The sequence below is a fragment of the Puma concolor genome, chromosome B3 (genome assembly GCF_028749965.1).
Source record: "Puma concolor isolate L17-30 chromosome B3, mPumCon1.1.hap2, whole genome shotgun sequence".
NCBI lineage: Eukaryota > Metazoa > Chordata > Mammalia > Carnivora > Felidae > Puma > Puma concolor.
Window position 1 is genome coordinate 103,149,721 of NC_141672.1, and position 17,678 is coordinate 103,167,398.

The 17,678-nt window shown below is 36.5% G+C and overlaps 1 protein-coding gene across 3 annotated transcripts in view; it reads right to left on the minus strand.

The window, feature by feature from the left end:
* The window catches only part of ADAM10 (ADAM metallopeptidase domain 10), a 133,011-nt gene that overhangs the window by 82,051 nt on the left and 33,282 nt on the right, over window positions 1-17,678 (minus strand). For all 3 annotated transcript variants that reach the window (XM_086710795.1, XM_086710796.1, XM_025918758.2), the window contains exon 2: window positions 17,338-17,488. In XM_086710795.1, coding sequence (XP_086566921.1) covers window positions 17,338-17,488 — 151 coding nt within the window. The remainder of the gene's footprint in view (window positions 1-17,337; window positions 17,489-17,678) is intronic.

Sequence of the window (17,678 nt, forward strand, 5' to 3'; positions counted from 1 at the left end):
TATTGTGCTTCACTTTATTATGTTTTGCAAATATCGTGTTTTTTACTAACTGAGGGTCCATAGCAACCCTGCATCCAACATGTCTACTGGTGCTATTTTTCCAACAGTTTTTGCTCACTTCGTATCTCTGTGTCACATTTTGGTAATTCTCACAATATTTCTAACTTTTTCATTATTATTGTATTTGTTATAGTGATCTGTGATTAGTGATTACAACTTACTGAAAGCTCATACTGATGCATTTAGTTAGCAATAAAGTATTTTTTAGTGAAGATATGTATATGTTTTTTTAGACAATTCTGCACACTGAACAGACTACAGAGTAGTGTAAACATAACTTTTATATGCACTTGGAAACCAAAAAATTCATTTGATTTGTTTCACTGCAATATTCACTTTACTGCAGTGGTCTGGAACCAAACTTGCAATATCAGATATTTAATATAAATCAAACATGTAAAATCATAAAAATCACCTAAATTTATTAATTTCACAAATCAGATAAGGCTGATTTGACCTAGACCACACAAATAAAATTAGAGCTTGAATCTGAACCAAATTCTTTAATTAATCAACCAATGATCTTTCTGCCATATCAAGATACCATTCCGTGCGTAGGATATACAAGCGAGCTCCAAAATGGCAAAATACAGGACATTTTCCTAGTGAAAGACTGACTTAAAAAGCATAATCAGGGATGCCTGTGTGGCTCAGTCAGCTGAGTGTCCCAACTCTTGGTATGATCTCGCAGTCATGAGATCAAGCCCGTGTTGGGCTCTGTGCTTTAAGCATGAAGCCTGCTTGGAATTCTCTCTTTCCGTCTCTCTCCACCAACCCCCTCAAAATAAATAAATAAACATTACAAAAAAAAAAAAAAAAAAGGTGTAATCAGTGGTATTGTTATGCCTAAAAGAAAAATATGTCAATGGAAGGGCATTAAAAGAAAGGGATCAAGACTCGCAGGATACATACAAAGAAAGTGATCAGTATGAACTTGATTCTTGATGCTATTCCCTCATTCTGTAATTATTTACTGAGCACTTACTAGGACAAGCACAGTGCTAAGGTGGGAGATACAGGTATGAACAACACAATTCACAGAATACATGATAGTTTACACATGGTTAGAGAGCAGGAAGGAAGGTAGCACGGGAGGAAAGAAAGAAGGTCTTGTAGTGACAAGTGCTATGAGGAAAAACAAATAAGAAAAAAAGGACGGAACAGTAAGAGGAAAGAAGGATGTTATTTTACAAAAGGTGCTAGGAAGGGGTGCCTGCTGGCTAAGTTGGTAGAGCATGCAACTCTTGATCTCAGGGTTGTAGGTTCCAACCCCACGTTGAGAACAGAGTTTACTTAAAAATAAAATCTTAAAATAAAAAAAAAGATGCTAGTAAAGGTCTCTGAATACATAACATTTGAGCAGAGACTTGAATGAAGTGAAGGAGCAAGAGCCACGTGGTTATGCAGGAGAGGTAGGGAAGGGTTTCAGGCAAAGGAACTACAAGCACAAAGACATGCACTGTGTGCTAGAGAAAAATCACTGGGGCTACAGTGGTAAAAAGGAGAAACTTAAAGGAAATAAAGAACAACAAACCCACCTCAAAGTTAGCAGAAGGAAAGAAATAATAAAGATCAAAACAGAAATCAATGAAATAGGCAATAAAAAGACAATCCAGAAGTTCAGTGAAACAAACAGCTGATTCTTTGAAAAGGCAAACAAACCTTTAGCTGCACTCACCAAGAAAAAAAAGAGGGCTCAGATAAATAAAATTAGAAATGAAAAAGAAGTTACAACTGATACTACAAAAGTACAAAGGATCATAAGAGAATACTACACACAATTATATACCAGTAAATTGCACAACCTACGAAAAAATGGATAAATTCCTAAAACATACAATCTTCCAAGACTAAACCATAAAGAAATAGAAAATCTGAATATATCAAATACTAGCAAAAAGACTAAATCAGTAATCAAAAACCTCTAGGACCAGACAGATTCACTGGTGAATTCTATCAAACATTCAAAGAAGATTTAATACCTATCCTTCTCAAACTCTTCCCAAAAAGTATAAAAGGAAGAAACACTTCCAAACTCACTTTACAAGGCCAGCACTGCCCTGACAACAAAACCAGACAAGACTACCAAAAAAAAAAAAAAAAAAAGAAAAATTACAGGCCAACAACCTTGATAGATATAGATGCAAAAATCCTCAATAGAGTATTAGCAAACGAATTCAACAATCACACATTGGAGCACCTGGGTGGCTCAGTTGATTAAGAATCGACTCCAGATTTCAGCTCACATCATGATCTCACAGTTCGTGAGTTCAAGCCCCACACTGGACTTTGTACTTATGGTGCAGAGCCTGCTTGGGATTTTCTCTCTCTCTCTCTCTCTCTCTCTCTCTCTCTGCTCCTCCCCTACTTTCACTCTCTATCTCAAAAATAAATAACCTTTAAAAAAATAAATAAAATAAAGGATCATACACTATGATCAGGTGAGATTTATTCTAGGAATGCAAGGCTGGATCAACACAAGGAAATCAGTCAACGTGAAACACCACATCAAAAAAATGAAGGATAAAAATCATATGGTCACCTCAATAGATGCAGAAAAAGCATTTAACAAAATTCAACATCCATTTATAATAAAAACTCAACAAAATGGGTATAGAGGAAATGTAGTGAAATATAGAGGAAATATAGTGAACGCCAAGTTTGATAAACTCAGCTAACATCATACTCAGTGAAAAGAAAGCTGAGTCTGATTTGGGCTCAGGTAATGATCTCACGGTTGGTGAGTTTGGGCCCCACGTTGGGCTCTGTGCTGACAGCTTGGAGCCTGGAGCCTACTTCAGATACTGTGTCTCCCTCTCTGTCTGCCCCTCCACTGCTCTCTCTCTCTCTCTCTCTCTCTCTCTCAAAAATGAAATATATACTTAAAAAATAAATAAATAAAACTGAAAGCTTTTCCTAAAATCAAGACAAGGATGTCTACTCTCACCACTTTTATTCAAAATGGTACTGAAAGTCTTAGCTTCAGCTATCAGACAAAAAAAAAGAAAGAAACAAAGAGAGAAAGAAAAAGAAAAAAAAAGAAACAAAAAGAATCCAAATTGAAAAGGAAGAAGTAAAACTGTCACTATTTGCAAATAACATGATACTGTATATAGAAAACACTTAAGATGCCACCAAAAACTATGAGAACTAAAAAAAATGAGTTAAGTTGCAGGATACAAAATCAATATACAGAAATCTGTTGCATTTCTGTGTGCTAATAACAAACTATCAAAGAGAAATTAAGAAAACAATCCCATTGGGACATCTGGGTGGCTCAGTCAGTGGAGCATCTGACTCTTGATTTCAGCTCAGGTCATGATCCCAGGGCCGTGGGATCAAGTCCTATGTGGGCTCAGCGTGGAACCTATTTGAGATTCTCTCTCCACTGCCCATCTCCCCTGCTCACACAGTCTCTATCCCTTTCTCCCTCTCTAAAATAAAGAAAACAATCCCATTTACAATAGCACCAAACAGAATAAAATATTTAGGAATAAATTTAACCAAGGAGGTGAAAGACTTGTACACTGAAAACTACAAGATACTGATAAAAGAAGACACAAATAAATGCAAAGATACTCCATAATCATGAATTAGAAGAATTAACTGTTAAAATGTCCATATTATCCAAAGAAATCTACAGATTCTAAGCAATACCTATCAAAAATCTCAATGCCATTTTTCACAGAGCCAGAACAAATAAGGAATCATAAAAGATACCAAGTAGCCAAAGCTATCTTGAGAAAGAACAGAAATTGGAGGTATCGCACTCCCTGACTTCAAACTGTTACAAAGGTATAGTAATCAAAATGGTATGGTACTCGCATAAAAAGAGACACACAGATCAATGAAACAGAATACAAAGCTCAAAAATAAGCCCACACATATATGGTCAGTTAATTGACACAAAAGAGCCAAGAACATAAAATGAGGAAAGAACAGTCTCTTCAATAAAAAGTGCTAGGAAAATTGGACATCTACATGCAAAGAATGAAACTGGATCATTTCCTTAAGCCAGACACAAAAAATAACTCAAAATGGACTGGAGACTTGAATGTAAGAACTAAAAATATAAAATTCCTAGAAGAAAACACAGGTGGTTAAGTTTCTTGATATTGGCCTTAGCAATATTTGTTTTGGATCTGACACCAAAGGCAAGGGAAACAAAAATAAATGAGACTACATCAAACTAAAAAAACTCTGGCAGAGCATAAATAAATAAATAAATAAATAAATAAATAAATAAATAAATAAAACAAAAAGGCAAACTACTGAATGAGAAAAAATATTTGTAAATCATATATCCAACAGAAGGTTTACATATAATATATATAAAGACCTCATACAACTAAACAACAACAAAACAACCTGATTAAAAAATGAGCAGTGGACCTGAATAGATACTTTTCCAAAGAAGACATACAGATGGCCAATAGGCACATGAAAAAATGTTCAGCATCACTAATTATCAGGGAATTACAAATCAAAACCACAATGACCTACCACTTCACACCTGTTAGAATGTCTATTATCAAAAAAGCAAGAAATAGAAAAGTGTTGGAGAGGATGTGGAGAAAGGGAACTATTATGCACTGCTGGTAGCAATGTAAACTGATGCAGTCACTATGAAAAACAGTATGGAGATTCCTCAAGAAATTAAAAATATGATCCAACTATTCAATTTCTGTGTATTTATCTGATGAATACAAAAACAATTCAAAAAGACATACGCACCCCATGTTCATTGAAGTATTATTTATGATAACCAAGATATGGAAACAACCTAAGTGTCCAGTGATGAATGAACGGTGTGTGTATGTGTATATACATACACATATATGCATGCATGCAATGGAATACGATACTTGGCCATAAAAAAGAAGGAAAGCTTGCCATCTGCGACAACATGCATGGATGGAACTTGACAGTACTGTGCTAAGTGACATGAGTCAAACAGAGAAAGACAAGTACCATATGATTTCACTTATATGTGGAATCTAAAACACAAAGCAAAACAAAACAAAAACAAACTGACAGATACAGAGAACAGACTGGTAGTTACCAGAGGAGAAGGGGGTTGGGAGATGGGCGAAATGGGTAAAAGGGTTCAACCGTACAGTGATAGATGATAACAAAATGGATGTTTATTACTTCTAGAATATGAAAATACCGAATAATAATGTTGTATACCTAAAACTTACATGATGTTATGCATCAATTTTACTTCATAAATAAATAAACAAACAAACAAACAGTTAAAAAAAAATAGGGGAGGAGAGCAGAAGATAAGGTAGGAAAATAGAATCTAGTTCAGAGAAGGGACTCCAAAACCTTCCTGAATTAATGAAGACTTGTCTGGGCAGCTAGCACATTATTCATTATGTGGGAAACACTCTAAAACATCTCTATGATTATATCCCGTCATACTACAATATTCCCTGTTCCCTTTTGGGAGAAGTAAGGGATGGGAAGGAAACATGCCCTTCTGCATTCATTCTCAGTGTTTCAGATCTCTTTTTTAAAGATAAAACCTACCATTATCTCTTCCCTATGCTCCTCAATTATTCCACTCCTGTCCAAATTTTCCTGCCACTGTTAACTATCCAGATCCAGGGAGGCCTGAGGATCCAAACCCCTCCTCCAAGCTACTCCCAGGCTCCACTCATCCAACTGTAGCTCAGGTTTCCTTACCTCTGGAGATGTACTATATGCACTTCTTATCCTAAGTCTTCCTCCCACTTAAAATAAAGTTTCTGATGAAGCAGAGATACTGCTGCTTTGCTACAGCAAAACATTTGACAGCTTTCTGATTTGCTTTGCTGATCATCTCAACTTCCAGAAGAAAAAGAAAACAATGATAAGAACTTCTATTCTAGGCCTAATACTAATAAACTATGAATAACTGGTTGATGATGAAGTGATGAGAACTTAGAAAGAAGATACCACCACCATCTTACATTTATAGTTGGTAAAAATGAGAAAAGAAAAAACAGCATAAGATAGCAAAGATTTTAAAGAAGCAGATTCTTAAATGTTCACAGAAAGCACAGGTAAAATCTCCTATTTGAGGACTTTAAATACATAGAAGTGAAGTTTAATGACCATGTCTCAAAAACATCATCCAATATTACAATGGACAAAGTGACCTCTACAGGCTCTCAAAATAAAAAATGTCAAAGGCTCACTAAGTTTGACAAGTGGGCGTAAGCTATTTGTGAAACTGACATATAAAAATATTTTGGGAGTCACGTATATGGTCAGAACAGTTTTACTATGGACCAAAATCAGAAACAAAAAACAATGAATGCTGCTCGTAACAGAACTATTTGTCCCATTCCATCATTTCTAAGATTCTTGATATGCTAGACTTCATGTTCATACATGGTTTGTTGGTTCAGGATTATTCTCCCAGAAATGACAGTTTGGGAACCTAACTAATACAGAGTGATTACAATTTAAGATTTCAGAGATACACACAAATGAACAATTTATTAAGTTACTTAACATGTTTGCACTTCACACATTTAATAAAAATTAGCTATAAAAATTAATTTAATAAAAATTAACTAAAATATCTTTTGCTATACTCAAAAGATAACTGGGTCCTTATAATCAACCACCACAGAATTAGTAGAGATGGCTACTCAGAGATACTGGACTAATATGCTCTTATAACCAAAATGCCGAAAGATACATTGGCTATTAATCATGAATCATTAGAAACTCAAACCAAGAAAGAAGTTACTTTATTACCCTATTTATATGGGACTATGATGTATCCAAACCTGGACTACCATGTGCAATTAGATCCAGCAAGATCAATAAAACTAAAGAAATTCAAAGAGTAAGTAACACAGATTAAGAATATTGCTAATATGCAGCATAACAAAACCAAAAAGCAGCAACTGACCACTCTCCTACTTGAAACACCGTTTCCCTTGGCTTCCAGGATACCACGCTCTCAGGCTTTCTTCTACTTTTCTTACCACTCATCAGTCTTTGCATTCCCTCCTCTACCTAAACTTAAAATGTTGGTATTTGGCAGTTCTCTCCTAGGCCCTCCTCATGAATTTCACAAAACATGTCCAAAACTGAACTTACGATTTCTCCCCAGATTTATAGCTGTTCCAGTATTCCCTATCTCAGTAAGTAGACCCAGTAGCCTTTTAGTTGCTCAAACCACAAAAGTCATCTTTGACTCCTTTTATACCTCACTACCAAGTCCAATAAATTCTACCTTTTTTCTAAGTTTATTTATTCATTTTGAGAGAGACAGAGACAGCACTAGTGAAGGAGGATCAGAGAGAGGGCGAGAGAGAGAATCCCAAGCAAGCTCCCTGCTGTCAACACAGACCCTGAAGCAGGGCTCAAACTCACGAAACCGTGAGATCATGACCTAAGGAGAAACCGAGAGTCACACGCATAACCAACTGAGCCACCTATGCACCCCTACCTTTAAAATATCTCCTAAATCTATTGACTCTCCTTCATCACCACTAATACCGCCTTAATCCAGGCTACCACCTCCCATGCGGACAGTGCAAGAGCCTCCTAGATAGCCTCAATGCGTTGAGTTTAACTCTCTTCCAAACTATTCTTCATTCAGAGCCAAACTGAACTTTTAAACCTTATACACTTAGTTATCATTAAAAACCTTCCACAGCTAGGTAAAAAACTTGTCACCGTAACTTACATAAACTCTCAAAAGATCTGGCTCTTACGTACATCTGTAGCCTCATCTGGAACCATTCTCCTTCACATTTTAAGCACAAGTCATACAAAATTCCTTCAATTCCATAAACATGCCACTTCTCATCTCAGTATCTTTGCACATGCTGTTTCCTCTGTCTAGAACACATCTTCCCCTTCTTTGGCTAACCAATTCCTCTTCTGTCATCCTTCCAGGATCAATTTAAATGCCATCTCCTAAGAGTGGCCTTCCCTGACCTCCAGACAAGATGGCATCTCCCAATGTTACCACAGCAATCTTCTGAACATTCTGTTCTTAGCATTTATCACAGCTGTCATTCCTAATCCAACACCTGCCCATCTCATGAATTCATAAACTCCTCATCAGCAAGGACCTGTCTTATTCAGTTACTCTATTACCAGCAACTATTAAAGTGCCTGGAATACATAAGGTGCTTAAAATATGAAAGTGGACTTAGTAAATTATAGCATATTAAAACTACAGAAACATCTCTTGTAGCTCAAATAAACTTAAACAACAACAACAAAATACACAATATATTTGCTCACTGAATCCAGCGATCAAAATTCCATAACAAGACTTTGTCCCACACCAACATATCCAAAATTCTAAATACCCTAGACTTTTTGTCTATATTTGATTCATTGGTTCAGCATTATTCTCCCGGTACAGACTGTTTTAGAAGGAGTTCGAAGCGGTTATAATGTAAGATTTCTGAGACACACACAAAAGAACAACTTGATTTTATCCCTATGTACAAGTATTAACAATATCTGTCAACCCAGAGAAGCAAAGACTTGAAGAAGTTAGAAAAGATATGTATGATACAAGCAAATGAGGAAAGCAAGTATTCAGAAGCTTTTCAAAAAGAAATTATACATGTAATTACCAAAGAATTTTTAAACACAGTTACCAGTTTAAAAGTATCACACAAGGGGCGCCTGGATGGCGCAGTCGGTTAAGCGTCCGACTTCAGCCAGGTCACGATCTCGCGGTCCGGGGGTTCGAGCCCCGCGTCAGGCTCTGGGCTGATGGCTCGGAGCCTGGAGCCTGTTTCCGATTCTGTGTCTCCCTCACTCTCTCTGCCCCTCCCCCGTTCATGCTCTGTCTCTCTCTGTCCCAAAAATAAAATAAACGTTGGGAAAAAAAAAAAAGTATCACACAACTATATAAGATTTCACTGATGCTTAATAACACAATCCAAACAAGCATAACACCAATAAACTAAACATATCCATTCAACAGTTACGTAAAAAATTTTCAAGTATAATGAAACAGGATAAACACTTAAATAACCTTTATAGGTGCCTGGGTGGCTCAGTCAGTTAAGAATCCAATACTTGGGGCGCCTGGGTGGCGCAGTCGGTTAAGCGTCCGACTTCAGCCAGGTCACGATCTCGCGGTCCGTGAGTTCGAGCCCCGCGTCAGGCTCTGGGCTGATGGCTCAGAGCCTGGAGCCTGTTTCCGATTCTGTGTCTCCCTCTCTCTCTGCCCCTCCCCCGTTCATGCTCTGTCTCTCTCTATCCCAAAAATAAATAAACGTTGAAAAAAAAAAAAAAAAAAGAATCCAATACTTGATTTTGGCTCAGGTCATGATCTCTTTGTTCTTGGGATTGAGCTCCACATTGGACTCCCCACTGACAGCAGGACCTGCTAGGGATTCTCTCACTCCCTCTCTCTGCCCTTCCCCCACTCATGTGCGCATGATCTCTAACTCTCTCTGTCTCTCTAAATAAATAAATAAACATTTAAAAATAAATAAATAACCTTTAGTTGTAAAAAATCCTTGCTACACTTGTAAGAAACAGCACAACAACTTACATGGGGCTTAATCACTTGAAGAAAAAAAAAAAACAAGAAGGGCTATGAATCTAAATTAAAACTAAGCTGGAATACTTATCTCATGTAAAACCCAACTGCACATGCAATATTTTAGAATGAAATATAATTTACATCTGAGGAAAGTGATAGATGGGTTTTTCTACTACTAAAATATACTTAACTTCTGACATTTACTAAGATCACCAACTCTAGGAACTGTGACATTAAATATAGATCAGATACAAACCTGTTTTTGATGAACTTTTAGAGGTAATGATGTATTAAAAGAATTAGAGTCAGAAAAGCACTTTTCCATAAAATTTTTTTTTAATGTTTATTTACTTTTCAGAGACAGAGTGTGAGACGGGGAGGGGCAGAGAGAGGGGGAGACAGAGAATCCAAATCAGGCTCCAGGTTCTGGGCTATAAGCACAGAGTCTGATGCAAGGCCCGAACCCAGAAACCACGAGATCACTACCTGAGCAGAAGTTGGACGCTTAACCGACTGAGCCACCCAGGCATTCCAAAGCACTTTTGTTTTAGCAAATTCAATTCTAGTCTACTCTAGTCTATTCCATTCCATTCCCTTCCATTCCATTCCATTCTATTCTAAATAGGCTCCACACCCAATGTGGGGCTTGAACTCACAACACTGAGATTGAGTCGCATGCTCTACCAACTGAGCCAACCTGGTTCCCCCGAAACATGTTTTTAAACTCTTTCATTTCCTTTTCATTCTCTCATTCCATCTCTTCCACATAAAGCCTAGTAAGTGCTTAAAAACATGTAAAATAAAAATGATACTTCATGTTGAAATGTCTAAGAAGCTAAACTCAGAGCAATCATCAGCTCTCAATTTAGCTTTTTAAATACAAAATTAACATGAGCACAATAAGCTCTTGTTTTTTCTTATGATTCAGGAAGTAATTCAAATAGCCAGGGTCCCTTCAGATTTTTTTTTAAGTTTTATTTATTTATTTTGAGAGAGCAGCCGAACAAGCGAGTAGGGGGAGGGGCACAGAGAGGAAGAGACAAGAATCCCAAGCAGGCTCTGCTCTGTGCTGTCAGCACAGAGCCCAACACGGGGTTCCAACTCACAAACTGTGAGATCATGACCTGGCCAAGATCAAGAGCTGGACGTTTAACTGACAAAGCCACCCAGGTACCCCATCTTCAGATTTTTTTTAAAAAAACATATTTGTTAGGCTTTTAATTTCCATATAAAAAGAAAACAGGAAGAATAAAGAATGTGACCTCCTAGAAAATCCATGACTAAAACAAAAAGCAGTATGAAATATAGTTTAATGATATATGCTAAAGAGCACTTCACCTGACATAAAGTAGGTATTACATAAATAGCCTTTTCCTTTACAAATTTTTGCTCAACCTTGCTCAAATTTTGCTGGGAAATATTTCATTGCCAAGTCCGTATTTTTCAAAATTTAGTTTTTCCTCAAGCACAATAATAGCATTTATACACAATTTAAATTTATTCTGTTTTTTTTATTGTTCTGGCATCTGTTCTGTTTGTGCTCCCTGGATTCTTCCTTCTGCTTCTCAAAGTATGCTTGTTTGTCTACAGAGTTAAAAGTGTCCTATCCGAGCTTTCTGCTACCCCACTAATGCTATGACAAAGATAAAATACAGACACGCCCAGACTAATAGCCCAAATCTAGTCAGGATCCATAGAAAGGAATATTCATTCACTCATTCAGTATAACTTAAATGACCAACACCTATAGAAAAAAGGTGAATATAACTCAGGCTTTGCCCTTCAAGTTTGAAGGAACAAAGGACATATGGATGTAAACAAAGTTATAATAAAATGCAATAAATGCTGTAATTGATATACTTATTGCTAAGTGAGCTTAGAGGAAGAAGCAATGCTCTGGGTACATATCACTCAGGCATCCCATTTATCAGAATTTATCCAAGTAAAGCAATTTCTGAAATTGAGAAAACTGATTCCTAATTTCTAAGCAAAGCTAAGAGGTATCTTTTACCCTAGCATCTATTATCAAAATATTTTAATACTCTAATCAATATTACAGAAGTATGTTTCAAAATACTTACATTTCCTTAACAATCTTTCCTATAGCACTGTCCACATGCTCACATGACTTTTTATTTTATTTGTACTTTAGCGAGAGAGAGAGTGTGTGTGTGTGAGTGGGGGAGAGGGGCAGAGGGAGAGAGAGAAAAAGAACCTCAAGCAGGCTCCATGCTCAGTCAACATGAAGCCCGGCATGGTGCTCAATCTTAGGACCACAAGATCATGACCTGAGCCGAAATCAAGAGTCAGACCCTCAACCAAACCACACAGGCTTTGCCAGTCACCCAGCCACCTTCAAAATTTTGCTTTTATTTATTTATTTATTTATTTATTTATTTATTTATTTATTTATTTATTTTCAACGTTTATTTATTTTTGGGACAGAGAGAGTCAGAGCATGAACAGGGGAGGGGCAGAGAGAGAGGGAGACACAGAATCGGAAACAGGCTCCAGGCTCTGAGCCATCAGCCCAGAGCCCGACGCGGCGCTCGAACTCACGGACCGCGAGATCATGACCTGGCTGAAGTCGGTCGCTTAACCGACTGCGCCACCCAGGCGCCCCACTTTTTTTTTTTTTTTTAAAGTAGGCTCCATGCCCAGCATAGAGCCCAATGCAGGGCTTGAACTCATGACCCTGAAATGATCAAGACCTGAGTTGAGGGTCGCCTGGGTGGCTTAGTTAAGTTAAGCACCTGACTTTGGCACAGATCACGATCTCACAGTTTGTGGGTTCGAGCCCAACATCAGGTTCTGTGACAACAGCACAGGGCTTGGTTGGGATTCTCTCTCTCTCTGCCCCTCTCTGACTCGTGCTTTCTCTTTCAAATAAATAAATAAACTTAAAAAAAAGAAAGTGGGAATGCAAGCTGGTGAAGCCACTCTGGAAAACAGTATGGAGGTTCCTCAAAAAACTAAAAATAGAACTACCCTACAACCCAGCAATTGCACTATTAGGCATTTATCCACAGGATATAGGTGTGCTATTTCAAAAGGACACATGCACCCCCACGTTTATAGCAGCCCTATCGACAATAGCCAAAGTATGGAAAGAGTCCAAATGTCCACTGATGGATGAACGGATAAAGAAGGAGTATATATATATATATATATATATATATACACTATATATATACATATATATATGTATACATACATACACACACACACACACACACACACACACACACACACAATGGAGTATTACTCAGCAATCAAAAAGAATGAAATCTTGCCATTTGCAACTACGTGGATGGAACTGGAGGGTATTATGCTAAGTGAAATTAGTCAGAGAAAGACAAAAATCATATGACTTCACTCATATGAGGACTTTGAGACAAAACAGATGAACATAAGGGAAGGGAAACAAAAATAATATAAAAACAGGGAGGGGGACAAAACAGAAAAGACTCATAAATATGGAGAACTGAGGGTTGCTAGAGGGGGTGTGGGAGGGGGGATGGGCTAAATGGGTAAGGGGCACTAAGGAATCTACTCCTGAAATCATTATTGCACTATAGGCTAACTAATTTAGATGTAAATTTTAAAAAATAAAACAAGTTAAAAACAAAAAAAGAAAGGAAGGAAGGAAGGAAGGAAGGAAGGAAGGAAGGAAGGAAGGAAGGAAGGAAGAACGAACCTGAGCTAAGATTAAGAGTCGGATACTTAAATGACTGAGCCACCCAGGCATTCCATATTTTCAAACAACTTCAAACTTTATTTCAAGAGCACTAGTTTTTCATGGAATTCTTTTTTTTTTAAGTTTGTTTATTTATTTTGAGAGAGAGCATGCACATGCAAGCAGGAGACGGGCAGACAGAGAGGGACAGAGAGAATCCCAAGCAGGCTCTGCACTGTCAGTGCAGAGCTCAACACAGGGCTTGAAACCACAAACCGTGAGATCATAACTCGAGCCAAAATCAAGAGTCAGAGGCTTAAATGACTGAGGCACCCAGGTGTGCCATTCACGGAATTCCTAAGAATGGACTTCAGGCTTAAAAAATCTCAACATTTCTTCATTTAACATTAATATCTGTAAATCTGGTATGTGATACACCCTTTCTGATTTAGGAAACTTGGAAGCCAGGTTGAAAAAAGTTTGCTCATGCACTTAAGCATAAAACAAACAGCACAAAGAATGACTTTAATACACACACACACACACACACACACACACACACACACACACACAGACTGTGCTAGTACTCAGAGATGCAAGTCATCTAAGCAGAACCCTTTTCTGGTATTTTCCTCTTTTCTAAGTTAACTACACAGTATTTATTATATTCTGTAATTTTTAAATCACAGCAATGTGATTCTACGGGATTAAACTGAACCATATAATCAGAAGAAACAAACTCTACTTGATTATGTTTTAAAAGATGGAAAAATAGATAACAGGTCTAGCCACAATGCACAAGAGCAGCACACATTTTACAGACTGGACTACTAGGTATAGCCCAAAGTCACCCCAAAACCATATTCAAAACAAAACTGGGTCTTCTAATCAACACACTATTTTATCATAATCACTTCTCATTTGTATTATAAATTGTTATTAACCAAATAACCCATATTTTGTGTATCAATACAAGTCCTGTTTAAGGGGGTTGTAGAGTACCAAAACTAACTTTTTGTATATGGTGGAGGGGGAGAGACTTAGCAGGAAATCTATAACTATACCACCCAGGTCATTTCATAGACCTTTGCAAGGAAAGAGAGAAATAAAACGATCAGATCATCACATTTTTAACTAATGTATGTTACAACATAATTAAAATGACCACATTTTAGGGCACAAATTGAGACAGCATCAACATACAAGTATGATAATTGAAAGAGTAAAATACAATACCTCAATTTGGATCTACTCTAGAAAAAGTAGTGTATGTATGTGTGTGTCTGTGTGTGTGTGTATATATATATATATATATATATATATATATGGTTGATTAAACAGATTTCTGTTAAAAGTACTTAAGATGACCACTTATACACAGCATGAGATCTCCTGGCTGCAGGCCCTTTGTTGAGAGCTTCAGGTCTCATTTGTATCATTTGAATATCTATAGTATTTTATCTATAAAGCACCATATCACATTTTCCTCCTATGAAATGACTTGCACACATCTTACAGCCCCTGTTAGATCTATGTTTGATTTATGTTTCTACCACCCACAGCCTAAACTAGGTAACTTTTAACTAGCAGTCAATAAATAAGTTTATGGATGACTAAACAGCATGCACTCACATGTTCGCTCTCTCTCACACATGCATAAACACAACAAAAAAGGAGGAGTGGGGGAGAGCTAGGAATTTAGCTTTGCCACAAGCTCAACATGAATTATGTCATAGATCAAATTAAAATCTAATGATGTAATAGAAATGTGGTATCCAAACCAAAAGCAGCTAGAATCTCGACTTTTCCTTTCGGTAGTTACACTATATTTGGAATATAATATTAAATTTATTTTGGGGTGGTCACTAAAAACTTAGGAAGGCTGAAAGATTGCTATTATTTCATGATACTGATAAAAAATGGGTAATTAAAAAATATCTGAAGTTAAGGGTCATAAAAATTTACATAAATTGCTGTCAGTAATATTCTTACCTTAAAAAAAAGACCCTAAATATATCTTCTTACCTCCTTCAAATCAAAGCAAGAGATTTTATAACTTAAAAGTACTTTTTTCTACAATGATCATTACATTTTAATATGGAAAATAAGTTAATTTAATATTTATTTACATGTGCAAAACACTTTAAGTTACATAGTATTTATTATATGATTAGTAATTAATTTTATATCTGATTAAAAATAATTATTCATCCATTAATATCTTTCTTATGCATCTGTACATCTGATCACACTTTTAATTTTTTTTTAACATTTATTTATTTTTGAGACAGAGAGAGACAGAGCATGAACGTGGGAGGATCAGAGAGAGAGGGAGACACAGAATCCCAAACAGGCTCCAGGCTCTGAGCTGTCAGCACAGAGCCCGAAGCGGGGCTTGAACTCACGAGTGGTGAGATCAGGACCTGAGCCAAAGTCGGACGCTTAACCGACCAAGCCACCCAGGCGCCCCAAGCATCTGTACATCTGTACTTAAGCATAAGTACAAAAAATAAACATTACTAAACAGTAGCCAGGATGCCTCCCTGTGAGGAACAAAAAAGTTATAGAAAAATAAACAAATATACTCATAAAAAGGAAAACAGAACAAATCAAATACCAGTGGTACAGATGAGCAATTTAAAAGTTCTGAGGAAGGTGTAGGTAAATTTTTAAAGAAGTAGAACTTGAACTGTACATTAAAAGATGATCAAGATTTAAGATAAATGACTCAGAAAACAAACTGTTCATGGTATATTCAGCAACCAGATGATCATTCTGGGTGAAAAAGACACTTATATTGGGAAACGGAACAAAGTTTACAAAAACAGACTAGAATTAATTTACAGAGAATCGTGAAAGCCAAGTTAAGAAATGTGGCTTACAATCATTAATTGAGGACTTTAGAAAAATAAGCTGACATGAAAAAGTAAGCATTTAAGGAAGTCATCTTGTAGCAGTCCATAGGATAGCTTTAATGATAAATGGAAAGGAAGCTGGGAAACCTATTAGGAGGTGAACAATAAATCAGGGTTGTATCAATAGGAAAAACACAAAAGGAATAGATTTACCAATTACAGCAAGCAAGACAAAGTCTAATAGAGAATACTCCAAGATTTTGTATCTATGTACCCCTAAACAACAGAAAGAAAAAAGTACAAGGTCTGAGTCAGTCAGATCTGGCTCAAATCTATGCTGTGTAATTTTAAATTTTTTTTTTTTTTTAACGTTCATTCATTTTTGAGAGACAGAGAGAGACAGACTGTGAGTGAGGGACAGGTAAATAGAGAGGGAGACACAAAATCTGAAGCAGGCTCCAGGCTCTGAGCTGTCAGCACAGAGCCCAACATGGGGCTCAAACGCACGAACAGCGAGATCATGACCTGAGCTGATGCGACGACACTTAACTGACTGAGCCACTCAGACGCCCCTATGCTGTGTAACTTTAAAGAAATAATTTAACTTCTCTGAGCCTTAGTTTCCTCAGATATAAATAGATATTTACTTTGGGTTTTGAGAAGATTAAAAAAGAAAATGCATATAAAGCATATATGCACCTGGGACACCCCAGGCACTAAACAAATGTGATTTCTGCCTTTCTCCCCTGGCTCCCTGTTCTTTATCCCTTAACAATTCTGTCTGAGAAATGAGCAGTACAGTAGGTGATCTGTCTACAAACTGTCATTTTAGAGTTAATAAAATTGAGTTAATGAGAAATTAAATGTATCAATGACATAAAACCAGCTACCTTCACTGTTGGCACCAGAAGACAGATCTATTGACCCATAAAATACATAAAAAGTAGTGGGAAATCAAGACTCTTCTTTGAAGAAATATCCTCTACTAAATATATAACAGAAGATTGGCTTCAAAATTTAAAAACATTTAAATTTGACTGTTGCCTTAATATAAAAAGGGCAATCCATTTTAAAAGAAAACATTTTTTTTTAGTATATATAGCAAATTCTAGACTAGAATGAGGACCTTTCCATTAGAGAAGGAAAATTAATGATATATAAATTTCTTCTTCTAACCAGACTAAATATAAGAAAACTTCAGACACAGCAATAAGTTTACTCACCTTCCATGGGCATGGAAATTTAGACGTAAAAACTGGTCCTCGTGTGAAATTGCTCTTTTGGCACGCTGGTGTTTTTGGTGTAATGAATCCACATCATAAGATAATCCTTCATAATGTCTAATGTATTTATTTAAAGGATTTCCATATTGACCTATAAAAAATAAACAGTTTGAATTAGTATCATAATGAAGGTCCATTCTAGTCCTAATACTATTCCATGATTATTCAAATATCTATAAATATGTATGAAACAACTGTCTCACTAATGTTAGTACTTTATTTTCACATACATTTTTCTAAAAATTTATTGTAATGGGAATTTCAACCATACACAAAAGTTT